This window comes from Paramisgurnus dabryanus, chromosome 6 (genome assembly GCF_030506205.2).
Source record: "Paramisgurnus dabryanus chromosome 6, PD_genome_1.1, whole genome shotgun sequence".
NCBI lineage: Eukaryota > Metazoa > Chordata > Actinopteri > Cypriniformes > Cobitidae > Paramisgurnus > Paramisgurnus dabryanus.
In genome coordinates this window covers 31,139,501-31,167,348 of record NC_133342.1, presented here as the reverse complement: position 1 = coordinate 31,167,348, position 27,848 = coordinate 31,139,501, and the positions used below count along the sequence as shown (strand labels likewise).

Genomic DNA, 27,848 nt, shown 5'->3' with positions numbered 1-27,848 from the left:
ACGAGCTGAGGTTATTGGGAATGCGCGGCGAGCGCGCGCACTTCCCCCACTCACCCGCCCGGCGCTCACAGCATGGGTGGTCTCCCTCTCTCTCCACTCCCGCGAGCTGTTGCTTAGCAGCTAATAATAGGAGATGTTTGCAAAGTAATTTGCCTCTTCCTCGGCCAATGAGAACCAGAGCACTTTTCCATCAAACCAGCCTTTTCAGGATCGGCGCAGGGGCCACCTCTCCAAATGTTACTGCAAGAGGATCAGAGGCACACTGCTCGACACTTTGCTCCGCTTTAAAACGCGTTACGGGCCACAGCTGTACGAATGAAGACCGCAGGATTTATACAGATTGGGGCACATGATGTTGGGATGGGATCGGAAGACTTTGGCTCAAGGAAAGACTAGAGAATATTCCGTGAAGTTGATCCCGACGGATGCGCGCGTCCAGTTTATTGGATTATTATTATTATCAGAGACGCAGCGCAACGCACCGCGTTCATCTTTAACTTTTTTCGGCGCTTCTCCCGTTTCTCACTTGGACTATGGCCTCGGATCCCAGAGACCCGGGGACCGGTGCTGTTTTTGGAGATTTACCCCCGAGTTACACGCGCACCCCGCCGCCTGTGAACGCAGATCTCCCCCGGAGACCAAGTTACTGCCACGCCGCTTTCGCATTAAAACAGATCTCTAAGGTGACAGACGCGTTTTTCTGTGGATTATACACGCACCCATGCTGTTGTTGTTGTTCATGTCTGTGATGAGATACGCGTTTTCAAGGAATTGCAAAGGACTTTATTTGCCTTGATTTTAGTGCGTTTGCTGGAAACGCGATTATCGTAAGGATGATACGTAGCGATAGTCTAGATTTAAATGGAAATTAGGAAGAAGATAGGATGAAACACTCACGCATGCTTTATATGTTTGATTTGATAGAAAGTGATTTATGGAGAGAGTAAAGTTGGACAGGGACTTCATGAATGGGAGTACAAGATCCATTCATTTGTCTAAATTGCATAAAGGCGCGTTTTGCGTCTGTAAGATGCGTCATGTGTTCAGTCTGATACATAGTAGCGTGTTTGTTTGACAATGCGCGCGTCCTGCTGAGAAATTTACTGATTGAGTTTGATCTGAAGCATCAGTGAAGCGCATGAACGCTTGGCTATGTGTCAAAAGTCTCATGAGTAAAACCAAAGCATGTCCAGTTACACTGTGTCCAGTTACAGCAAACTCAACAGCTACATTCATCGTAATTTCCCATTAAATTTGCATGTGCTAGTGTTTGTTTTTCTGCAGTTTGCAAGCAGATTATTTAATACATTTGGAGAAAATGTAGAAATAACTGTAACTAAACAAAGAGTTAAAGCAGGAGTGAGAGTAGACTTCACAAATTGCATGTTTACAAATCACTTTCAGTGCTTAAAACTTTAAATATGTTTTTGTGTACTATGTGACCAAGTACTTGGTTATACTAAATCACTCAGTGCAGTTTAAGATTATAACCAGAGATGTCTGACAGCAGTTAGTTGTAGTCACAGGCTACTATTATGTGTTTTAGCATTGTTGTCCTTTAGTGCATGATATGTAAGGAACTTGTATAGCTGTCATGTGTTTTGTGCTAGATTGTTAAACATATTAACCATAACTTCATTTGTTTACTGCTGCTTACACCCCAGATGAGAAACTTTAGGCCTAGGAGATGTTTAGAAAACGTCCTTTAATAGTTAATAAAGATTGTTTCACATGCCAGTTATCACATTATGTAATTGCATACTCGATTTGGTGGGTGTTCAGAGTTTGGTGTGGATTATTAAACTCTAAAATGGTATCTACACTGGCATCTACAGTAAATCTAAGACGTCATTCACAGATTATCTTATGTTTGTGTAGCCGAGTTAGCCAAACTCTGCGAAGATAAGAATAACAACAAATATAGTCAAGAATGCCAAGCTGTGTGTCTTTTACCCTCTCTGTTGTACAATAAAGAGTACAGTATGTCATTTCGAAATGTCTTGCAGGAAAATAAAACAGCCGACTTGTAAATATTGATTCCTGCGTTGTCAAAACAGTTCACTGTCCTGGCAGGGCACCGTGTGTAACAAGTGATCCGAAATAGCATCGCTGTACATGTGAATAAGTGTTTCTCTCTTGTGTCTCAGGGGAAAGCTGTGGGACAGAAAGCACCGCTGTGGATTCGGGCGAGGTTCCAGGCGTTTCTCTTTTCTCTGGGCTGTCACATCCAGCGACACTGTGGAAAAGTCCTTTTCATCGGACTGCTTGTATTCGGAGCCTTGTCCGTCGGTTTACGAGTGGCTGCCATCGAAACGGACATCGAGAAGCTATGGGTGGAAGGTGAGTTTGAGATTACATGTTTTGGTTGTGCGCTGTGTGGGACTGAGATCTGTGTTGCGATAGGTCAGGTCAACGTATTTGTGATGCATTGAAACCGACAGTGGTATCCTTGTTGGTACAGCTCAATTTTCTCTTTGACCGTCTTTGTTTAGCTTAACCGTACTTAACTGATTGAAAAGTTTGATTGTGGTGACGTGGATGTGAACTGTGTTGTTGGGTGATGATGATGTTTGACCCAGACCCTGTGTGGGCTTCTGATATGAAGTCTCCGGATCTTTGAGCGGACATAGACCGTGGCCTCTGGAATTCCATATCTCCTGTCACGCACACGTAGCATTCTTGTTCCTAGCTCATGCAAGCCTTCTCTTGTTCTCTCTCCATCAGCTTATATTGTTTGCCGTGTTGTTTTTCCGTGTTTGACGTCCTTTCTGCGCACCTCACTTATCTGTGCATTTTCGGGCAGCTTTATTTGGTTTTCACACTGCCAAATTCCTTCTAAGCCTCCTAGGCTTTCGCCACACTGCTGATCCCCTGCACAGATGGGCTGTGTGTGAATGGTTAGCCATCTTTGAGAGCTCTGACCCTCCCCCCTCTTGCTCGCTGTGTGGTCCCTCACTATTCTTGGATTCCATTCAACAATACAGGCACCCCCCTCCTTTACCGAAAAAAGGGAATACAGCTGAAGTTTACCCACCTGTTTCACACTCACACACACAACACACACGCCCATGTGCGCACAAAACAGGAGTCATTATTTTTGTAGTTTGACTTTATTAAGAAGTAAAACTTAGTAGTGTTTACTTTTAGGAAAAGCATTTGTGAAATGTTTTATTATTTATATTATATATATGCTTCGTCAGAAGATCTTTTTAAACATATCTTTTGCAAGTCTAAGTGCACTTTGTTGTTGTTGTTATTATGATTATGAAATACTGTAGTAACGGAGGTAATGTCAGTTTAAAGGAGTTTAAAGTAAAGGCTTACAGATTTGTCAGCGAAATTGGCGGTTTAATGTAAAGTGGGACTAAAGCGTGGGACTCCCGGAGTGAAACGCCAAAGTGCTAAAAAAAGGAACGCTGCGCCTTTAAGAGGCAGTGCCTGTGTTTCTAAAGTTTCTGCCTGCGTTGTTTCCCCCAATAGCCCATTGACAAAGCTGCTCAGGGCTGAATGGGGAGTAAGTGGTATGGTAACAAGGAGAGGTTAGTTCTCACACACAGACACACACATACTGCACACATACACATAAAAAGTCACTGGGAGAAACAAAAAAAGTTTTATAGTAGGTCTGGTGATGGTGAATTGCATTGGAAAAACCTTCCCTGTGCCATATGCAATTGTTAAATAGTTGCATTGCAATTAAATCCCAAGCCAAAAAAAAAATTGCCATAGGATTTTTTCTTAGTATGAATATACGCTTTTGACATAAAAATGCATTGCTCAAAAGCACACATTGCATGCAATTAATCAGTTGCATTTAAATGTCGTGTCCCATGGGCAAAAATATTCAAATAAGCTGTGTGTGGGAGCCATAAAGATTCGCATGGCCATGGAACTCACACTTGCCCAGCTGTGCATTTTGGGAGCATATGCCGCCTCATTACTTACCCCCGAGGCGGTAACTGTCCCTCCCTTACCCCCCACCCAAATGTCACGCAGGCCACCAAGTGTCCATGTCTTCAGGGACCACCCAGCCATCCATAATTGCTTCCGCCTTCCATCAAACGATGTGCGAAAAGTAGCAACCCAGCTTATAACAACAAACCTTCCCCCTGCATATTAAGTTCATTTCTTTTGCTTGTTTCGTAAGCAGAAGAGACCGTACTGAAAGTTAATGATGCATTTGTCTTGCTTAACTCAAAACACATCACTGAGTCATATCTAACTTCTCACCCTATTCATAAACTACAGAAAATGTATGTTTTTGAATTTTTTTACGATTTGGCGATATAATGGTGTGATAATTATCTCTTTATATGACCAAGTTGTGGCATGTTTGGACCAAAATCCAACCTAAGGAACTTATAACTACACAGTTTCCATTAACTATGCTGTTTATGTGGTTATTCGTGGGAATGTGTCATTTAGCCTGAAGAAAGAGAGGATAATAAAATGACACATTATGGGTTCGAGTGAAAAAACCTTCAAACATCTTTTCTGTAGTGATGAGAATTTGCTCGCAGAATTAAAAGATGTGCGAAATGACTGAGAAGTCGTTTCATCTGGTTTCTCACACTAAACCAAGCAGCACTACATCTTGTTTTAATTGTGAGATGTTTGGTATTTGACTGAGTGATTTTTCCGCGTTTAAAGTGAAGGGTGAGGAAAGCTTTGTCCGTGACATGTTACCCATCAGCTTTGGGGAAAAGCATACTTTGATATGCGATTACATGCTTGAGTACTTCTGGCCTCCCAAAAGGATTGCTGGCATTTACCAGTCATTGCAAAAATCTGGGCCTGGGCTAAACAAACGACAAACTTTTTCAGACTTGTTTATTTGCTCATATGCACCCATAACTTCATTTATCTTTTCTCATTTTTTGCACAATTTTGGTGTGCCTGACAGATATGTACACGCTTGCAAGCTGTGCAAACATTACACAAACGTGTGCATATGGATATCAGCAGGCTTGGTTGAATTTTATAAAGCCACAGAGCAGCACAAGAGAAGCATAATGAACATATACACACACCACATGAACGATCTCGTCCACATGCGTGTAGTCGGAGGGAACCCGCACAAGCCCAGGCTGTACAGAAACACATGTGGACGTCTGTGTATTTGGACCAGTTATCTAAACAACAAAAAGAGTAAATGCAATAATTCATTAAAAACACACAGTCGTCCAGTTCTGGTGCCGGATTTGAGAGAAAGAACGCTCTATGAGGCATTATTGGAGGTGAATGGCATGCCGCAGTACCCCAGCTACATAAATAAACTCTAACTGCCGAGACTGAGACCTCACCAGTAGAAAGTACAAACAAGGCCAGAGTCAACCTGGGTCAGTTGAAAATGTTTATTTCAACCCCCACCACACACACACAGGCCGGCCTTCCAGGCCTTATTACTCAAGAACAGCCACAAGAACTGAATGCATCCCTTCTCAGTGAGTTTACCCCAAGTCAGAGCATAGCCAATTAAAGCAAAGCCAAGCGTTTTTATTCTTTTGACCGAATCGGTTCACTTGGCATCGCACTTGTTTTTTAAACAAGTGTCAGTGCGGCCATAAAACATATTCAGTTTTTAGTGTATTATGGAGGTGTGAGCAAAATTCGTGGCGAGGGAAGTGCACGTTTGTGTTTATATTCTTAAGCTAATATTACCAGAACAATGACAGCGGAGACAGGAGGGGTCCGGACCCCCGTGAAGGTGCCCCTCTCACTGCCCAATTCAGACAGTATTTCTGTGAGGGTCATTTCTTTGATCCACTGAAGAAAATGGTCACTTTCGCAAAAAAAACTGTTAGTTCATTCGCACAGGGTATTTTTTTATTTTCTTGGTGCTTGGTGGAAAAGAAATGGTTTCTGTGCTCAATAAATTCATTTCCAGTTTGAATGAGACCAGCAACGTGGAAAAATTTTGCCTTTCACCATGGGATGAATGTATGTTTCAACCACACATTAAGCTGCATTAGCAGCCAGTGAAGTGCCTAATGTGGGTATTTTTCACAGCAGCCAACACTAGGACTGATTAGCATAATTAGTACAGGGAAGGCTATACATATGGAAATGGCCAGGACCTAAATGCCAGAACCGGTGGAAATTTATGTCAATGCTGACTGAAGTATCAGGTCTGAATAGGTGCTAGCTCTCAAGCATGGTTTTGGCCATCTTGATTTGTTTTTAATATTTTTTTGATAGACGCATGCTATGAAGTCTACATTTAAGTATTCATGCCAGCATAGAGATGTACAGGAGGACACGCAAAGCATTTCCTACATAACCTCCCCATCGCCCTTTTTCCTCATTGTTGAATTCTCTGGGAAAACTCTGTGCCCGATTAGCTTTTGTGGCGAGTTTCTCTCTTTATTTTACCTGTTGGTTGGGAAACAACTGAAAGAGGCTGAAAATGAGAGTGACAAAGGCCTGCATTGAGTCTCTGCTAGCACACATAGAGGCAGAGGTGGAGCAATCTCCATCTGCCACTGTATTTGGGGCGAGATGGGGTGGTTCTCTCAGTCATGGTCAAGCCATTGAGACTTTCTGTGATTGAGAGTTGCAGTGAAGCTGAAATGTTTAAAAAGATTTGCACTTGAGCCAAATCTATCCCTCTTGTCTACATAATGTGTCTGAAAAGAAGAGGAAGAAAAAATCAAACAAAGAGCTCGGAATGGACAAGATGGGGGCTTGACGGACCCGATCCGAAAAGAGCTGGACTGGCTTGTTTTGTTCTGGGTGGTTACATATACTAATGTGTGTGGGAGAAAGAGGGAGAGTTTGTGCTTGGGCACGCACTGGCACCCGGCTGTGTATCTGTGTTGTTGGGTTTACTTGGGTGGCGAAAACAGGTAAAAATGTCTCTTTCAGCATCCGTCCTTGTGGGACTTCCTCCAGAACAGCGTGAGTCCTTTCAAAAGCCTCTTAATCCCTCTAATCTGGCCCACAACACTTTGAAGGTGGCCTGTACTAATGGAGAAAGCACTGGATTCAGAACTTGTTGCTCAGTGCAACTGTGCCAAATAAGAATGATCAAAACATTATTATTTGACTTTGTGACCAAATCCAAAGTTAGTTCTTTGTCACTACTTTGAATGATACTAATGCTGCTTTTTATATATATAGCAATTTTTCCCATCAATGTGTGACATTTGTCCATATCAGCTGAGGAAATTTGTAGGCAGTAGGTTGCAAAGCATCAGAGCCGTCAGGGTCCACTGTCGAGGCGACACAGGGGAACAGGGGGTTTCTTCTCTATAGTTAATTACATGTCACTTTCCATACTGCCCACTGGGAGGGTACCTCCTTACACCAGTTCTCCATGCTGGTCTGCTCATGGGTGGGAGCTTCAGACACTTCCCTTAAAGTCTGCTCCTGTAAAGTCTTTTCTATCCCAACCTAGACTGTCCCAGCAAGCATCCATTTGACTGGAGATAAACTTCAGCTATTACCAGTTTATGTCCAAAAGATAGTTTATAGGGTCCATTGCATAGCTGTTTAATATGTGAGGCATTGAGGCCGGTTTCCTGCTATGTTGAGGAATGTTGGTCAGACCCTCCTCGTGGATAATTGGCCTGTGATGGTGATGTCACCCCTAGGGCTGTGAAAAATGAAGGACAACAAAGGAAGGAGGGCTCGGCTTACGGTTATGTACGGCTATGACTTTCGTTTTAGTTCAGGTTTTTGGTCTTATTTTATGATTACAAACCCTTTAAGCAGCAGTTCACAGCAAAGCTTAGCACTCAGAAATCCCCCAGGCTTCAAATAAATGCCGCGTTTGACAGTCCTAGCAGTTTAAATCTCTAATTTACACCCCGGATCACTCTTGTGTGTCGCAGTCTCTTTTTTCCGCTGTGTGTTTCTGGCTGTGAAAGTATTTGCGTGCCTGTCTCTTTAAGTGTACGGCAGCAGCAGCGAGCCGAGAGAACAGAGCAGAGCTCCCATCTGGAGGGTGGCTGAGTGGAGCGGTGACTGAGCGGCGGGCCCCACTCGGGCCTCTAGCTGGGTGGTCCAGATGGGAGGAACCAGACACAAATAGCTATAATTTACTTCAGGAGCCCCTGTAATTACAGGCCCAAGGATTGGAGCTCAATTCCTGCAGATGCCTGAATGCATTAAATATGAACGCGGTGTCTGTTGTGCGACACAAAAGCATGTTTGCGTTTTCCAAATGGATACGGCCTTCACATACAGCCCGCCGCCACTTTTTTGAAGTAATGTGTTTATGTAACCTAGATGTCAGATAGCTGCATGAATGAAACCAGGAGGGTAAATGTTTATGTGCATGAGGCTGTAAACACTTCTGTCTCTCTCTCTCTCTGTTTCCTCCACCTTCTCTATATCTCTCTCCCATTCGCTCCATCTCTCAATTAAACGGTAAGATATGTGCGGCCCAGTGGGCTCAGTCAGCCACTGCAAGCTTGCCATCATTGGTTGGGACACGGAGGGGAAGGCAGGCAGGCTCTGATGCGGACCGGTTTGTTTCATGTGCATTTGGCAAGGGCACAGATACCCCGCGTCCTCTTTTCACTACCGCCGCCGTTAATTAGGGGGCTGGACTATGGAGTTTCCTCTGTGCTTTTTGACGATTTTTATCCTAGCTCAGCATACCACATGAACAGCATTTCTTCCTCTACTCTTATGCCTGGCTCCCTCCCTCTAGTAACTGCTCACATCTTGGATCCAGGCATAGTGACTCGGTGATCAATACAGTGTTTTTTGTCATTAATTAAACCAGTGGTGGAAAATTAACCCAGGATAGAGTTTCTGTGGGTCTGAGTGTTTTAGCCAACCACATGTTGAATGAGAATTTATGGCGGCCTGTTTGTTAGCCTTGTGTAAGAGCATGTGTTGTATACTTATTTAAGAGAGCACTTCAACTCGGTTTGGTGTGATATGAGCACAAATCCACCCCACATCTGTTTTTGGGGTTAAATGGACAGTACACAGGGGAGTTAGAACTGTATTGACTCTAATTTCAGCTTAATTTAGGTTTAATTAGGAAATTAACCTCGCTCCTTCTATAGATTGTGGTTTTTGAAACAATTGTTGCAGTGTTGCCATTATCACATTGTTCCTCTGATTATGTTTATACAGAGTAAAACTTAATCCACCGGACGAGACAATTGAAAATAAAAAGAATAACATCACGACTGCAAATATGACACCCTTTCTGTATGTTTAAAAATTACATGTCATTTCTCTTTCTCAGCTGGAAGTCGAGTAAGCAAGGAACTGCGATACACGAAGGAAAAGCAGGGAGAGGAGGCAGTGTTCACATCTCAGATGCTCATACAGACACCCAAACAGGAAGGAACCAATATTCTTACCCAGGAGGCTTTGTTGCTTCATCTAGAGGCTGCTCTGTCAGCCAGCAAAGTCCAGGTGTCTCTTTATGGAAAGTGAGTACAACCCCCGACAGGATTACAGGGAATTTCATAACACTTTTACATGTGGTCCTGTTCCAGGATGTCTTTTAATATGTGGCTGTGGGGTTTCTATCAACAGATCTTGGGATCTTAATAAAATTTGCTTCAAATCTGGAGTCCCGATTATAGAAAATGTCATGATTGAAAGGGTAAGCATATTTTTACATCCTTTTTGTTACTAGTTTCTTATTATTTTCTTTGTCATTTTGGCTATTAATAATTATCAATTCTTACTTTTTTACATTATGCATTGTTTTCCACAGATGATTGACAAGCTTTTTCCCTGTATGATTGTGACTCCATTGGATTGCTTTTGGGAAGGCTCCAAGTTGCAGGGAGGCTCTGCCTACTTACCGTAAGCATTTTGCTCACTTTTATTTAATACACAATCACATTTCTATGATAAATTCATATATAATTGGTATGAATAGGTTTTAGCCAAGAGATACAGAACTAACCCTGTTTCCGGGGACTGTTCTCTCAAACTGTAACGCTAACGGGTCTGACCTCCTTCCCTTCAAGATAAGACACACTCCTATAACAATTGAGCTTTAACTTCAACTAAACACAACCCTGACTGCGACAAACTCTGACATCAAGCCCTTAGCAAAAGGTCTGTTTAGTTTGTTGATAAGCTGAGAGCCAGTTCCGTCGTCGCTGGGACTTGAGCTGTCATCAGTGTGGTGAGGGGGGTTTGCAGGATAATCTCTAATCCTGCAACCCTGTCCCACCAACCTATTCCTCACCAAGCTTGAGGAAACCGTTGTGGAAAGGGGACAGGGAGAGAGAGAGAGAGAGAGAGCGAGAGAAAGAGAGGGATGACTGCTACTGGGTGGGAGGAATAAGTGGAGGGGGGACCGGGGAGCCTTTTGGTCAGACAATGGTAAGCATTCTTTTAGTTTACGAGTGAGTGTCCATCAGTGAGGGGGCCCTGGAGGGGGCCCGGCTTTGTCAGCACTGGGTAACACTGTGCATTCTCATGGTAATAGCCCAGGCTCGGAGCTGTAAGTATTCCAACAAATAAAATGGGCATTATTCAAGTCGTGGGCCCAGAGAGAGAGAGAAGATGGAGAGATAAATAGGAAAGAGAAATTAAGAGTTTACACTTCGGTAGTTTATACTTCCACCCATAACAACTATGTACAGTTTTGTAAGTGAAAAATTTATTTAAAAAAAAAAATGTTGTGCATGTTAAATCTTTCATTTTTTTCAATATTGTTTCAACCGATTGCCAGGCTTTTATATTTGGACACTTCAAAAATACTGCCATTTATTGTCTTGTTTTATCAGTTTTGCTGAGTATGAAGAGAGGCTTGAGTTAGTTACTGAAGCTTATGCCCTCTCAGGCTTCCGCTTCAGTTCAGATGTTTTTTTATCCAAAGGGTAAAGAGAAAGAGAGAGGGAGAGAGAGAGCGAAAGGGAGGGAGAGAGTGAGTGAGGGAGAAAAAACTTGGGGGGAACAAAGAGCAGCAATCTATGGAAAAACAAAAGGGCCCTGGCCGGTTCACTCAAGCAAAAAATAGGAGATAAAGGAGACTCTTTTTGCAAGCAGGAGCAAAGGCGCTTGGTATGTGGGAATGGAAGAGGACCAGCTTTATTTGAAGCTGCTCTTCATGAGTTATTGGAGTGAGATTGGGCCTGGAGTTAGAACACTATTCGCTTTTATTCTTTTTACCCCAAATACTCATCACGGTGAATGGCTCCTCTCTCACTCTGGGGGAATTGGTGTAGGTTTGTGTCATTTTTAGTCTTTAGTTTTGCTTCTTTTCCTCGTGATATAGTTTTTAAGGTCACGATAATGGGATCATGTGAAAATGACAGGTTCGTTTTTCATGCTTTTAATCTTTCTGGTTATCAGTGTTAGCAGAACAAACCTGCTGACATGTTACACTGCAAGAAATCAACACGCTAAAGGAGCCGAACTGTAACTGTAAAGAATTAGCACTTGACACATCAATAGTCAATTCAGTCTCTCAATAACCATCAAAGACAGATTAAAATTCGAGGGGCCGAGAACACTGGGCTCAAGCAGCATTCAGAAGGGTCGGCACAGCCTCTCCCAACTTAACCAATGCCCGCCTTCATTCTTATCAAGATGTTTAGTGGCAGAGGTAATCGTTATGACTCGATGCACAAAGTTAAGAAACAGCAGCCTGTAGACCGCCGGCACATTATGCCTCTCCGTGTAACAGGATAATAAACGCTACTTTATCCAGCTTCTGTAGCCCGTCCCCACTAGGAAGGGACTGGTGCAGGCAAAGAAGCAGATGTAGTTGGGAAGGCTAATAGAGTGCTGTTATTTTTAAAGATGAATTTACACCTTCTGCATGACAGTTTGTTATGGGCTAACTTTATCCATGTATATTAAAGCATCTTGTTTGCATTCATAGGGGCATGCCTGACATTCAGTGGATGAATTTGGACCCTATCAAGCTAATGGAGGAGTTGAGCCAGTTTACATCTCTTGAAGGCTTCAGAGAGATGTTAGATAAGGCTCAGGTGGGCCACGCCTATATGAACCGCCCATGCTTGGATCCCAATGACACAGACTGTCCTCAAAGTGCCCCTAATAAGGATCCACAGCAGGTGGGCACAGTGTTGCAAAACAGTATGATGCAAAAGACAATGTGTTATAATGGGTTAAGTGCCTAGTTTTTATGAGTTTGCATTAAATTCACTGTCTGCATTTTCTTTAGGTCCCTGACATTGCTGCAGAACTTCAGGGTGGTTGCCATGGTTTCTCCAAGAAGTTCATGCACTGGCAGGAGGAGTTGATCCTGGGCGAAAGAGTAAAGGACTCCCAGAATGCTTTGCAGAGGTGAGAAAGAAGGAGAAAAGAAAGAAGAAGAGAGGAGAGGGGGTGGGCCTCTCGCGGGAGGCCCTGATGAGAGAAAAAGCGAGAGGGAAAACCAGAAAAAGACAGAGATAGAGAGAGGGAGGAATCTTTCTGACTCCTAATAACCTCACACATTTAAAGAATTCCTTGCTTGGAGAGGGATCAGTTTCCACCTTTGACCCCAGTATAGGAAAGACCAATTAAACATGATGGACAGCCACATAACCTATGGATTGATCTAAAATGCAGAGTAAAGAAAAAACACATTGAAATAGAAAAAGGTGCATACGATACAAAGTAAACAAACTGGGCCTAAATAAAAGGCAAAGGCAAATGTACTATTCAGTCACCAGTGTGTATTTTCAATGCAATGCAAAGTTTTATCTACAGTAAATAAAAGTCCACACTGGCCTTACACACAAATGCAAGCTTCATTTCCACTTGTCATTTTACATCAAAATGGTATCTGCATCCTCTCCTCTACAGTGCGGAGGCTCTTCAGAGCATGTTCCTCCTCATGAGTCCCAAACAGCTCTACGAGCACTTCAAAGATGACTACGAGATCCATGATATAAACTGGAATGAGGACAAGGCCACTGCCATCTTGGAATCCTGGCAGCGAAAGTTTGTTGAGGTAATTTCCTGTTTCATAATATATTTGAAGCATGAGAAAGCAAAAGGTTGGTGGGCTGTGATGGAGAAGTAATCAGAATGGAGCAATGGTCACCCAAGGAGGTCACAAGTGGTGCAGGGGGGTTGTTTTCCTTAGGCCAGAGGATGGCAAGGTCTGCCTGAATTCCATCAATCCTCAGCTGCCTAGTAAACGGAGTCCTCATAGGAGGCCACCGACAGACTCCCAGTTATAGGAACAAGCTGTTTTTGTGATAACTGACACCCAGCAGGCTGACCGAAAGAGAGCGAGGGAGGGAAGACCCTACAGCAATGTCTACTGCCTCAGAAAGAGAGAGAGGGAAGTGGAGTCAGGGGAGGTTGGGGGATAGGGCACTGTAAAAACAAAGTGCAGGGGTATTTCGTTCCCCTTAAGGTTGTCGACCATTCATGGTGCTGATGGAGTAGCCAGAAAGACCATGTGATCTCATCTGATCCATCTGACCTCTGCCCTCTGGCATCTGTGCTCATTATTTCTCGCTTGTCAAGCTTCATAGGGATTCTTGCTATCTTGTTTGTGTGTTATTAGGATAAAATACAAGGTGGATAGGGGCATGGCCCACAGAGAAGAATGTAATATTTGTGTGGCTTGTCGGCGAAAACGTAATTTAAGATTTGTTCCTTGTTCCGCAATGAGTGCATGAGGTTATGCAGAACGAACACAAAAACATAAAGCAACATAACTTAGGGTGTAATGTCATGAAGCGGTAATAAAATAACATGTGTTGGCAAGAGAGGGCATACATATTTAAATAGTGATTTTTTTTCAGGTTGTCCATGGGAGCATTCCTCAAAACGCTTCCTCCAATGTTTATGCCTTCTCCACCACCACTCTCAATGACATCATGAAGTCTTTCTCCGACGTCAGTGTGCTCAGGGTGGCAGGTGGTTATCTGCTCATGGTAAGCATCCATGCTGGTGCCAAATACAGCTATGGCTAAGCAAAATACATTGATTGTGTCTTTTATATGTTTGGAGATATTACCTTACACATGCGTCTCTCTGTGCGCAGCTGGCATATGCATGCGTCACCATGCTGCGCTGGGACTGCGCTAAGTCCCAGGGTGCTGTGGGGCTGGCAGGAGTGCTGTTGGTCGCTTTGTCAGTGGCTGCAGGACTTGGATTGTGCTCACTGCTGGGGCTTTCCTTCAATGCTGCCACCACGCAGGTATATACACACCTGAACTATGTCTTCAGTTTACACTTTCCCTCAGGGCTTGGCTGCAACTCAGTGATGCGTGTTTCTCCACAGGTGCTTCCATTTCTGGCCCTGGGGATTGGAGTCGATGACATGTTCTTGCTGGCTCATTCCTTTACTGAGACCAGGTCCAACATCCCATTCAAGGTATGTAGTCTTTCAACTGTCTTTGATGAATGTATTGTTTAGGCTTTTTGGTGTTGCTCAAAAAGATCACAGCTCATTTTTTGGCATTTCTGTTACTGTGTAGGAAAGAACGGGTGACTGTCTGAGAAGAACTGGCACCAGCGTGGCTCTGACCTCTATCAATAACATGATTGCGTTCTTCATGGCTGCCCTAGTGCCTATTCCTGCTCTCCGGGCCTTCTCACTTCAGGTATGATTGTACGATTTGTGTGCGAGTTCATGTCGTAAATTACTGCACCCTGTGATGTCCATTCAGAAAGACTGGCAGAAGCAGTGACTCTGAAAAGGCCAGTGAAAGTGGCTTTAATAAACGAGCAGTCAAAGTTAATTCAGAGTAAGGGCGGCCTTGGTTCTTTTCTCTTTCTCGCATTCTCTCTCATTTTTATGGTCAAACCCCTTTATCCTCCTAAAATCACTGCCTGCTTCTCAGGTGGAAGGGAATACATAGAGAGAGAGAGAGAGAGAGAGAGAGAGAGAGAGAGATAATGAGATGAGTGAATATATCACTATATCACCCAGCCATCAGACTGTGCTCCTCTGATCTCCCCAGGCTAACACTGGGTGGTCTGTGCTGTAATGATACAGAATATAATGTCTGTCTGAGGCTGGCGGAGTTGGGGGGTGTTCTGCACAGACTCGTTGTGACCTTGGGAGTCCCCTTTCCTTGGATTGTTGACTATTTAGGGTGTGGGGGAGGGGGTTGCCATTTGATTTAGGGTGCATATTTTACTTTCTGGGATTCAATCCGAGGCACTAAAACAGTGAGGGATCCTGAATGCAAAGTATTTTTTCTCAAGTTCAAATGGCAGCTGTGTAGTTGGATGCCATTGAAGAACTTGTGAACGAAAAAGATTTGGCCTCTGTCCTAAAGGCTCTCACTCTTTATTTCAGGCTGCTATTGTGGTGGTCTTTAACTTTGCCATGGTTCTTCTGATCTTCCCTGCCATTCTGAGCTTGGACCTGCACAGGCGAGAGGACAAAAGACTGGATATACTCTGCTGTTTCTACAGGTAACTAAAATGGATTGTTCTCCTATTTTATTTCAGTTCATTTGCTTTTAATAATTAGGATTGAATGGTGCATTAAAATATTGGTCAATATGTTTTTTACCTTCCAGTCCCTGCTCATCTCGAGTAATCCAGATTCAGCCTCAGGAGTTCTCAGATGCCAATGACAACCACCAGCATGCCTCCCCCACCCCTACCTACACTAATTCCACTATTACTACCAGCACCCACATCACCACGACTGTCCAGGCCTTTACTCAGTGTGATGCAGCTGGCCAACATATTGTCACAATACTGCCTCCCACTTCCCAGATTTCCACCACCCATCCATCAGTGGTTCTCTCCACCCCAACTCCCACCACAGATCCCTATGGTTCCCAGTTGTTCACCACCTCCAGCTCCACCAGAGACCTTCTAGCCCAGGTGGAGGAGCCAAAAGAGGGCCGTGAGTGCGTTCCTCTGCCGTTTTTTCGCTGGAATCTGTCGAGGTTTGCACGGGAGAAGTATGCACCTCTGTTGCTCAAGCCTGAAACAAAGACTGTGGTGATTGTCGTCTTTGTTGCTCTTCTCGGCCTCAGTCTGTATGGTACAACAATGGTTCATGATGGACTCTACTTGACTGACATTGTCCCCAGAGAAACCAAGGAATATGACTTCATCACGGCCCAGTTTAAATATTTTTCCTTTTACAACATGTATCTGGTTACCATGGATGGCTTTGACTATGCCCGTTCCCAAAGACAGCTTTTACAGCTTCACAATGCCTTTAACTCTGTGAAATATGTGGTTAAGGACAGCAATCACAAACTACCCCGAATGTGGCTCCATTACTTCCAGGATTGGCTCAAAGGTAAGCCTTGGTTTCACAATGTGTTCTCTTTATTTAGCTGGACTTTCTAATGCAGTGATTTGCCTTATTATAGTTGTTGTTGCTGTTACATCTTTTTTAAACCTCTAACCCTAAATATTAGGCCTTTAACTCATCCTGTACAGTTTGTTCCATGTTAAATTGATGTTATAGTGAATTATAAGAATTATGCTACTACTATTTTGATCAGTAAGACAGATTTTTTTTACTTAGAACACCTATCCATATCTAGTCCATTATCAATCTATATGGTTATATTAATGCTGACAAATAAGATGAACACATGGCTATGCTAAGAGATGCCACATAAACTAGCATCTTCAGTTGTGTTCATTCTATATCTGAGATAATTTATTCTTATCACAGAAGGTGAGAGAAAGAGTTCAGTGAAAGTTCATTTCTCTCATCTGCTTTTGTTGTCCTTCCACCTGGCCAAAGAGAGGATTATGGGCGGGTCAGGGGTTATCTCGGACGTATTGTTAGCCCTCTGCTTACATTATCCTGTGATAAGAGCTTAACTGTGTGGTGATTGTACAATAGTAAAAACCCAGTGAATCAAAAGCTATTTATTTTGAATGGCTCTGGAAACTGGAGGCTGTTGAAAGACTCTCTTTCTCCCTTTACTCCATGTCCCCCCACGCTATTTCCTTTTCTTGTGAGGAGATCTCTGTAATTACAGAATGGTTGTGGAAACTGTTTTTCAGCTGTTGCCAGACTTTGTAATTTGGAGAGCCCAAAAGGCTTTCTCTGGTTAGTTTATTCAGCCCACACACACTTATTCAGCACCAGGCAGAAAGATGGAGAGCTCAGTGAGGGAGTTTATACATCTGTTTGTGTGATTGGATTGGCAGTAAATCTGCCAAAGAAGTGATTTTACCGATCCTGTCATAGCATACTGAATTGTGAATAGAAAATGTACTAGGCTCTAATTTCACATTCCCATTCTCCACGTAGGTTTGCAAGCTACGTTTGATGCCGATTGGGAGACTGGTAGGATCACATATGACAGCTATCGTAATGGCACTGAGGATGGAGCACTTGCGTACAAGCTTCTCATACAGACAGGCTCAAAAAAAGAGCCTTTCAACTACAGCCAGGTGTGTGGTCAACTGTTGGAGCATTCAGAAATACTGCTGCAAAACTTGACTGTCCAATGTTTGGTCCCACAGTTGCTTACACTTTATTGTTTTGCTTCAAGCTCACATCCCGTCGTCTGGTGGATGAGGATGGTCTGATCCCCCCTGAGGTATTCTACATCTACCTGACAGTATGGGTCAGTAATGACCCACTAGGGTATGCAGCCTCTCAGGCCAACTTCTACCCTCATCCTCGCGAGTGGATTCACGATAAATACGACACCACTGGGGAGAACCTTCGCAGTAAGTGACCACCTTTTTCACACCATCTCATGGTTTAAAGCAGGGGTGTCCACTCCTGCACCTGGAGGGCCGGTGTCTCTGCAGTTTTATTCCAACCCTAATCAAACACACCTGATCCAGCTAATCAATGTGTTGAGGGAAGTTTTAGCTAAACTCTGCAGGACACAGGCCCTCCAGGACCGACTTTGGACACCCTTGGTTTAAAGTAATTTGGATTTGCGTTATTTTATATGTAGTGTGTCTAACAGCTTGGCCTTTTCTCTCTTGTAGTCCCTGCAGCGGAGCCTCTAGAATTTGCCCAGTTTCCTTTCTACCTGAACGGCCTCAGACAAGCCTCGGACTTCATTGAGGCCATTGAAAGTGTGCGATCTATTTGTGAAGAGTTCATGCGTCAGGGAATTCAGAACTATCCCAACGGCTACCCCTTCCTGTTCTGGGAACAGTACATCGGTCTACGCCACTGGTTTTTGCTGTCCATCAGCGTAGTCCTGGCATGCACCTTCCTGGTGTGCGCCATCCTCCTGCTCAACCCATGGACCGCAGGCGTTATTGTAAGTCTTCTCACCCTAATCCATTTCCAACTCTTTTTCTATGCTCTTCTCCTATTCTCTCAATTCTCCCGCTCCTCCTGATCCCCTCAACACAGCTCAATAACTTTGCCACCGGGGCAGTTTTCTGGGGAGGGCCTTGGCGGGTTGTCTAGAGGGTGCTGCTTGCATACACACATATACACACAGTCGCACACATACATACTCTTCCCCTCAACTCTTTTGTCATTCAAATGAGTGTTGCAAGACTTTCTAAAGAAGAAATGCAAAGCTCTCCTGAAGGCTTTTACCTACAGCTGCCTTTGTCTAGAAATTGGGGACAGGACGGATCTGCCCAGTCACGACCTTGGCCTGCTAAACCCATCCATCAGGGACTGGGTGTCGTGGGGGGAGTGGGTGTGGGCGTTTCACACAGGCTGGTTGGGTCCTGTATATACTGCAATATAGAGGTGAAGAAAATAGAAGTGGCAATGTCCTTGGTTAAGATGAATTTCTGGCTTAACTGTTGAATGTCAAACTCTGTGTGTGTATGTGCCAATACCATTTATTATGATAAAGCAGAACTGTAGCTTTTATTATATTCTCACACATGCACTTTATCTCCTCGAAACCGTCCCTGTCCTCTTCAATTTCATAGCCTATATGTGGCCGCAGTTAAATGGGTTTTACCATCTCCAATTTGAGCGTGACCAAATTTGGACCCCTGCCAACATCAAAGGTTCTCAGGGCAAACACTTAACCAACTGCCCTCTTTATTGTATCAAAAAAAAAAACTTTCTCATGAGTAGAAAAAACATTACAGACTAAATAGTACGTGATTGGAGACAGGAGGTCCTTATGCTCTTTTTATCACTTTTTGAATTGAGAAGACATGGGGAGGGGCCATTATATGATCCATCATGTAATCTGACACTTGGGGCAGATGATGGTGGAAGTGGAGGATGCTGGCCCAAAGAGGCTTATTTCTGTATTATGATTCATTTTTTTCCACACTTCATTTCTCTTGGAGTGAACATTGAGACTGTACTTCAGCATTTATTATTCTTTTTTTTAGCGCTTGTGGTACATCAACTAACATGCTAATATTTTCTTTTCCCCTCAGGTTTTTATTTTGGCCATGATGACAGTGGAACTTTTCGGCATCATGGGACTGATTGGTATCAAGCTAAGCGCCATTCCCGTAGTCATCCTCATAGCCTCTGTTGGAATTGGAGTAGAGTTTACTGTGCATATTGCATTGGTAAGACTTTTTTGCAAAACAGTTCATGCTGAACTGAAGCTGAGTTCAGGTATATAGAATGTTGACCAGTCTCTTTTTTTCTCACTGTGTAGGGTTTCCTGACTGCCATTGGGGACAGAAACACACGTTCAGCTGTGGCAATGGAGCATATGTTTGCTCCTGTGATTGACGGTGCCATCTCCACACTGTTGGGAGTGCTTATGCTTGCCGGCTCGGAATTTGACTTCATCATGAGGTGAGTGATTGACACTTTTCCATGCAGGTCTCTGTCGCTGGCCCATATGCTGGCTTTGAAAAGGGTGGCAGGCCATGTGGCTCTAGGGTACAGGTGGTAACGTTTGCCTTCCATCTCTCCCTCATCACCTGGTGTTGTCAGTCTGAATATTAACTCCCCTCGGACCACCACAGCACTCTCACAAACATCCTCTGAGTCGCTTGAATGCGCAACAAATGGAGGAAACATCAAGGGAGCGTGGCAGCTGCTTGTAAACATGTAAATATACAACCCACTGAGCGTTGACTCATACGTGCACACGCTCACCCACCCTGATTGTGTGGAGGACATCAACTGTCCAGTAATTTGGTCCAGAACTTCAGCAGGGCACCACAAAAAGAATGTCCGCCCTGCCCAACATAGGGTCAGACACACAACAGCTAGAAGTTACAAAATCCTTCTAACCATTGCATTTGAGCTTTTTTTGCCTGGTTTAATGTTCGCTTCCCATGAAGCAAATAACAGTGTTTTTCATTTGGATCTGGGCTCTGCTGGAAGCAAACCACAACCTTGAGAGTTGCCTTTAACAGACCCATGACTGCAATGCAATGCAAAATGCAATGTTTGAAGATTTTTAAATGTTTTAAGGATGCAAAACTATGCCCGGGATGGTCTTTTAGTCTTGTTCTGCAAATATGAAAGGACAGCGCCATTTTTTTTTTTGTTGCACCAAATATTGTGAATGCAAGGAAAAGCAGCTTGGTGTCCAGGAAACTGCAGGGGGGTGTTAGACCAGATTGCTTAGTGGTAAAGCTAGAGGAAAGATTGGGGGTTGGGCACTGTAGTGAACCATTTGGTGAAAGTGGTGTGCCAGCACTGGGGCATTCACGTTGGGAGGTCCTGTTTAGATGTAGAGAGAAAGAGAAAGAGGCCTGGCCCTGTAGCTGGGGAGTAGCATAAATACATTGCTGTAAACATCTTCTGGCTGTGGGACACTGAATAAACAGGAGAACAAGCTCAGCGGCCCCTCTAAGAACGAGCCGCCCCTTCCAACCCCTGACTCGGAATGGAAAAGATTACAGTTTATATAAACAACAGAATTCCTAACACTAGGTCTACTCTGGAGGTCTAACCCAAGCGGGGCCCATGGATGGTTTAGTCTTTTTTCTTTTTTCACTCCTTAAATAAATCACGCTCCACTTTCGGAATGTTGACTTAGTAAAATAAACAAGCGCCTTTTTTCCGATCTTTTCATGTATACAGGGCCGTCAGACAAAATGAGTGCCTTTAACTAACAAAAGGTGGATGTGAGTCCAGCCAGAGATGGTTGGCTGCTCTGTCTGTTTTTTCATTCTTAAACAGCCCTCATGTTTTCACTGTGTTGAAAGGACAATTTTGGCTTTTTAGCACTCATATCAAAGTGTCACTCATGCTATGCAAGTCCTCTAACTGTTTAAGGCATCTAAATAGAAGGTTTAGAAAGCTAAGTAAGAAAGAAAATGGTTGATACTCAAGCTGTCCGATTCATCAATGTTAATGAGGCAGACATGAGAGAAGGGGGAGGAATGGGTGGAGAATGAAAGCAGGCTCGCTTGTCGCTGTATGAGAAACCCATAACGTAGCTCAGCGTCTGGTCTAAATGTGGCATGTAATTCTGACCAGTCTCCGGTAGTGCTGCATTTTACACAGACCCCAACATGCCACCTTGGAAATTTGGGTTTTAGAGGTCAATTTAAATATTACCTCTCCCTAACTGTTCATAATGTCTGAAATAGGTAATTACAGTCTTTTTTAAACCAGAGGTACTGAAACGTCTCAGGTCTCGACTCTTCGGGGAGCCGTGATAGAGATGCAACTTAAATAGATCCAAAATGGAGGTTAAGTGGTGCAATGACCGTCAGACCTGTAATCTTTTTAACAGGGTTTTTGATTTATTTGCTTGATGGTTCTCAGACAGCCAAAGTAAACACACAGCCTTATTGGAGGAGATGGGTCAATGGACAGCAGTTTCCACTGTATGCCTGGAATACTCTGAGCGGATTAACTTCTTTCTAAAACCCAATGTACTTGTAGACGTGACGGAAGCAGTAACTGCAAGTGGGTGGAAGGTTAAGAGAACATACAATATTTTTTTCCAAACTGTTTCTTCTTTCTTACCTCCACAAGTCTCAACCACAGCTAAAACAGCCAAATTGTCTCTTTTCGTTGAAACCATTTAACTGAAGTGCTCTCTAATTTTCTAGTGCTGTCTCTTTCTTGTGGCAAATCAGAGCCCTCCCTCATTGCTCTGAACTGAAGCACAGAGATGCAGACACCCTCGCAGCCCTGCAGACTATTAGTGACTCTAGATGTTAACACGCCAGCCTACTATAGCTGTTCCCGGCCCTGTATCTTAAGCCTTTACTGCTTACATTTGGCATTTGCCCAAGACCCAGAGCCTCTGGAACCTCATTCACCACCCTTTCCGATGGCCTCTTTGTTCAAACACACATTTTTGGTGCCACTTTCAGCCTTGAGCATCTCTGCAGTACTCCAGACCTCCATGTTCTTGGCTCGGGTGGTGTAGGGTCGTATCTCCTGCTAGTTTTCCGCACTGCATTGAGGTTTCTGCTTCCGCCACCTCCACTGAGGAATGGTGAGGTCCAAAGAGTTTCAACAGTACAGCTAGTCTTTATATTCGTCTTACTTAGACCAGCAAGGGCCAGTGCAGGAGATTTTTGTCAGCACAAATCTCCTATGCACACAGAGTAGTTGTTGACTGTTGAACCGCTGTTGATGGACTTTTTTACTGGATCTGCACAGAGCAGTCTGTTACAGATGTGAAAGAAATGCCTTTGAACAGATCTCATTGCTATTGTTGCATGATTAGCTCTTGAGCCAACATGGCTGTTGGGAGTAGGGAGAGAATGATGGAAAGAGAAAGAGATAGAAAGCAAAGGTCTGGCGTGTCCAGTGTAAACACAGAGGTGGCATGCTCTGACCAGGGAGAAATTTGATCTCAATGAGAGTGGTATTAAATTGTGGAGGGAAAATTACATTAACAGCAGTAGCAGCTTTTGGGCCAGAGCAAGGGAAGAAAGCAATGGAGAGGAGTGAGTGTTTCTGATGCGTAGAATCTGCTCACTAATGTAAACACATCTCCTCAGGAAGTGGTAGGGCAGTGGTGATAGATGAGGGCTCCCAAAGGGAGAAAGAACGAATGCTGCTTCCAAGATGGAACCCAGGAATTTCCCTCCAGCTCAGTCGCCAGAAGAAAGTAAGCAAGGAGAGGAAATGCAGGCAAAGGTTAAAGATGAAAAATAACGGACGCAGCATCCCTGCCACCCTGATTCTGTGTGATGCTTGACATTGTGCATGTTTGGTGGGTGCTTTAACTTTAATATTCTCTTCTTCTGTGCTTTCTCCTGTAGGTATTTCTTTGCAGTTCTGGCCATACTAACATTGTTGGGTATTCTGAATGGTTTGGTGCTACTTCCAGTACTGCTGTCACTCATGGGCCCTCCGCCCGAGGTCATGCCCGCCAACAACAGCAATCAATTGCAAAGTCCCTCCCCTGAGCCCATGCCTCCACCAATGAACCACCACGGGTACTATTCCGGGCACATCCCAAAGGGACCACGTCAGGCGTTCTCCGAGACCTCCGATTCCGAGTACTATTCTGAAACCACAGCCACTTCTGGCATTGGCGAGGAGGAATACAAGTACTGTGATAGAAGCGCATACATCACACCACCAGCTCACCCTCCCACCTCCCATATTCTACTGGAAGCCAGCGAAAACCCCAGCTTCCCTAAACTAACAGTAAGTTTCTCTTCTTGAGATTAAGGGGAAATTTAAGGATTAAGCTGTTTGTTTCTATTAAGCACTTTTGTAATATGTTTGCACTTTTTTTGCCTCCAAGGTGGTGAAACCTTTTAACGAAAATGGCACTAAAGGACAAATGAGCGAGTCTGCCCAGAACGCTGTCAACTCGGTCAGTTCACAGATCACTCGATGGGATAATAAACACGAGTACCAAGGGCCAAAGCGACAACATTTACCAAGTGACAGGACCCACGGTCCTCACAGGACTACTCAGTCACAACCAGGGAGAAGGCAGCCGCAAAACAGGACTACAGCCCCGGCCAATGGCCCTGGGGCATTGCAGCGGCCTAACAATGCCATCACCATGGTTACAGCCACTGCCTCCGTGACAGTGGCAGTGCACCCCAGTTTGCCGGGGTCATATCAGGGTTACATGCACGAGGGGTTTGAGGATGAATCAGACTTTTTTGAGGATTCTAAGAGGACTTCGCAAACATATGGGAAAACTACAAATTATAAGAGTGACTCTTTTGAGCTTCAAGATCTGGAATCCACAGAGAAAAGCCAGCATCAAGCTAACCAGGCGCTAGGTAAGAGCTTTGACCTTCTTATAACTTCCAGAGTTAACAAACTAGGTACATCATTTATTTGTGAAATGAGACAGCTACCTGTACTGATCTTAACCATGTTTTATTTTTTGCATATGTTACAGGTGGTGCATGGATTCAAGGAGCCAAAGATTGCTAGACTCCTCCCAGCCCCCACATCCCTTTGTCTGGAATCTCTGGCTGTCTTGGGAAGTTCCCAACCCCAGCCGGTGTCTTTTGTCTCTTTGAACTGTACATAGACCTCACACAGACAAGAGGATTTATTTTAAAATTATTAAAAAGGTCTGCTAAGACATGTATAAATATATATATATTTTAATACTAAAAAGAGGGAAACTATTTTAAAATGTGCTGTATAACTTGTGTATTCATTTGTGTAAAAACAGATTTTGAAATGTGTTATATGTATAAAGAGGTGATAATATTAGATTATTGAAATGCAAGGTCAGTGTTCCTTTTTTGCTGCTACACTTCAAATTTAAGATGACGTCTTGAAAATATGCAGTACCCCTTTCCCCAACGTAAGCCAAGACATAACTTTATCTTTACAAGTTCTTAAACTGCAGCCAATAGGAAGCTTATCTGTATTGTTTTAAGATGTTGACTTATCTTTGATTGCACTGTACAAAATCGAAACTTACATAGATAGCAGTTTTTCTCTGTCAACATTTTCAGTGTTTCTACTTTATTTATTTTTCTTTATTTTTACTGACAGCAACCATTGTGCCTTCTTAACTTTCAGTCTTACATAATTAACTTGTCAAATTAATGAGTTACCACCATATTGTTAAGGAATGGCAGTGTCGTTGATACTGATACATACTGTTAGGATAATGTTATCCTTTTTTTATTTGTTCACTTCATCGTCTCCATGTGAGTGTGAAATGCATTTTATGATGTGTAGCGCAGTGTGCAGTGAATAGCATGACTATGGGTCTAATTTGTTTTTAACATTATTTCATTATATAGTCATTGCAGTCAACATTTACATACTTGAAGGGTGGTTAAATGACACTTTTATTTTTCTCTAGTTATTTTAGCCATACATTGATGAGTAAGCTTTGGTTTGTCACTAAATATGTACGTCCCAGGCAGCAAATGTTTGGGAGATACGAGGCAAACGTGTCGTTTACCCAAATATTATTCAGAAAGGGAATTATGTGTAAGTGCAAAGGAGATTTTTTTTCTTGTTTGTTTTCTCTTTGTCATCTTGTTAGCTGCATCTGCGCATTTGTTTACTAGGTAGTTGCCCTCTGGGCTTCTCCCAAAAGGCCAGTGTTGGGACAGATAAATAGCTCTGGTGCTAGTTCAGTTCTCATTCTTGGGTCCAATTTCAGGCAGTATATCCGTCGTTCAGTATTGGTCACATTAAATGCAGGGAAGTGTTCATTTAAGTGGCAGCTTCTATCACGGGATTTCTTTCTTGATATTTAACAAAAGTTTAAATGACAACAAAATATGTACCTACTGTATCTGGAAAACACAACACAATACAATGTAAAGCACATGTACAGCTTAAAGACAGGAGTGGCTTGGGCAGACAGGAGACAAGGGTAGGGGATGGGGGTCCTGCATAGGGGTTTTGTTTCAAATGTATGTCATGCCATATAAATTATTTATATTAAATTTTTATTTTTGTAGTTTGTACAGATGTTAGTCGCTAGACTGAAGTTATATTTTTAAAGAGTAAATATATTATAAATATAAATATATAATTATATCTATTTGTTTCTGAGAATTGTTTTGTTTTGTTTTGTTTTGGGGGTGGGGGGAGTTTGGGTGGAGCGGGCTTTAAAATCTTCATATTGCTGTTTGGAAATAATGAAGGAAAGGGGGTGGCTACAGTCGTCCACCTTGTGTAGACTCTTTGCCTTTCCTTCTTCATGTAAAGATTTAAAAGAGTTTCTGTTATTGTTGTTGTCTAAAACACTGTGACTTCAGAAAACTTTGTAAGGAAAGAAAACTTTTGTGACCATCATTTCCTACACCCTTTATAGGAATTCAACTAACAAAATAAATGTAAAAACAAAAACTTTTTGACTCTTTTCTTGCTTGTGCTTGTTATGCTCGACTGTTTTATATGACCCAGTTTGTGAAATCCCAACTACACTGCAAAAAATTGATTTTCAAGAAAAAAAATTCTTAGTATTTTTGTCTTGTTTTCAGTAAAAATATCTAAAAATTCTTACATTAAGATGCTTTTTCTTGATGAGCAAAACGACCCAAGAAAATAAGTCTAGTTTTTAGACCAAAAATATCAAATTTAAGTGATTTTGTGCATAAAACAAACAAAAAAATCTGCCAATGGGGTAAGCAAATTTTCCTAAATTTTTCTTGAATTTAGCGTTTAAGAAAAATGTTCAAGATTTTTTTTGCTTACCCCATTGGCAGATTTTTTTGCTTGTTTTATGCACAAAATCACTTAAACTTGACAGTTTTGGTCTAAACACTAAACTTATTTTCTTGGGATGTTTTTGCTCATAAAGAAAAAGCATCTTAATTTAAGAATTTTTTTATATTTTACTGAAAACAAGACAAAAATACTAAGATTTTTTTTTCTTGAAAATCCTTTTTTGCAGTGTAAAGTAATTGTTCACTGCAAAAAATGACTTTCTTAGTATTTTTGTCTTGTCAAAATGATCTAACAAAATAAGTCTAGTTTTTAAACAGAAACTATGCAATTTAAGTGAACTTGTGCTTAAAACTAGCAAAAATATCTGCCAATGGGGTGAGAAAATTTGCTTAAATTAAGCGTTTAAGAAAAAAGAAAACTTATTTTTAGATGTTTTTTCTGACCCCATTGGCAGATATTTTTGCTTGTTTAAATTTTAATTTACTTGAATTGTATATTATTTTTGTATATTTCTTAGGTCATTTTGCTCATCAAGAAAAAGCATCTTAATTTAAGATTTTTTTAGATATTTCTACTGAAAACAAGACAAAAATACTAAGTAAGAAAGTCATTTTTTGCAATGTTTGTGTGTGTTTTCTACATGAACTCATCCTTTATAATGTAAACAACATTCTGTAAAAAAATATAACCTTGCTATTTATAATATTGACTGAGTAAGGTCAAATATTGTAATCAAACTCTGATCTCATAATTAGATTATGACACTTTACCCTGGATTTCACAAACAGGGTCACGTATTGTAATTTTTGTATGCATAACACAATAACAATGTCGTCACTGCAAAGAAAAGCAGTCATTCAGGATAAAGTCACACCACGTTGGCTGAATAAATACTTTGTTGAAGCCGAAGTGTGATGTGATTAGGTGAGAGGAGGGAAGGCAGTTTAGCTACAACAGCTCTACACTTCCTGTTTTATTGTTGTGACTCCCCAGGCCGGTGTCTTCGGTACAATAAGCCCACCTATGGAGATGAAAGGCATGTGCTGTAAATTCCTCCGCTTCCCACAACACGGGCTCATCTGTCAGCTACCTCAGGCCTGTCTGAATCTGATACACTTCTGGCTTTTGAAGTTACTGCCTAGGCCCCTTAGTATTGCAGATGTCAGAGAGCAAAAACTGAGGCCGTAGGGCGCGATCACGTTCTACATGTCAAAAGTTTACGTTTCTCAAAAGGGGACATGCGAAAGCTGTCGCTTTGTCAAAACGGCTAGAATAATACAAATCTGTGCAGAAGAATCGCAGCGTAGTATGGTGCAAGTGATAATTGCTTCCTCATTAAAGTTAATTTCAAAACGCAAGTGAGCTCAGTCGCAACATCTGTGGCATGTCAATATGGCACAGATGCTGTTGATATTAACAATAAACGGCAATATTTTTTCAAACACTCACATGGTATCTAATGACCCACTCATTACGGAATCAGTTTAAACACACTGGTTAGTATTTGTAATTTCCA

General features: G+C 42.6%; 1 protein-coding gene across 1 annotated transcript; it reads left to right on the top strand.

Annotated features, from left to right (window-relative positions):
- ptch2 (patched 2) lies at positions 1-25,983 on the top strand. Its single transcript, XM_065276596.2, has 22 exons — positions 1-683; positions 2,148-2,340; positions 9,206-9,395; positions 9,502-9,571; positions 9,686-9,777; positions 11,813-12,008; positions 12,119-12,240; positions 12,745-12,892; positions 13,698-13,829; positions 13,940-14,095; positions 14,180-14,272; positions 14,376-14,501; positions 15,203-15,321; positions 15,429-16,168; positions 17,141-17,283; positions 17,385-17,565; positions 17,836-18,116; positions 19,216-19,353; positions 19,446-19,588; positions 22,978-23,368; positions 23,469-23,961; positions 24,084-25,983. The coding sequence occupies exons 1-22, from the start codon at positions 534-536 to the stop codon at positions 24,116-24,118; spliced, it is 4,332 nt and encodes a 1,443-aa protein (XP_065132668.1). The 5' UTR covers positions 1-533; the 3' UTR covers positions 24,119-25,983.
- Positions 25,984-27,848: the final 1,865 nt, after the last annotated feature.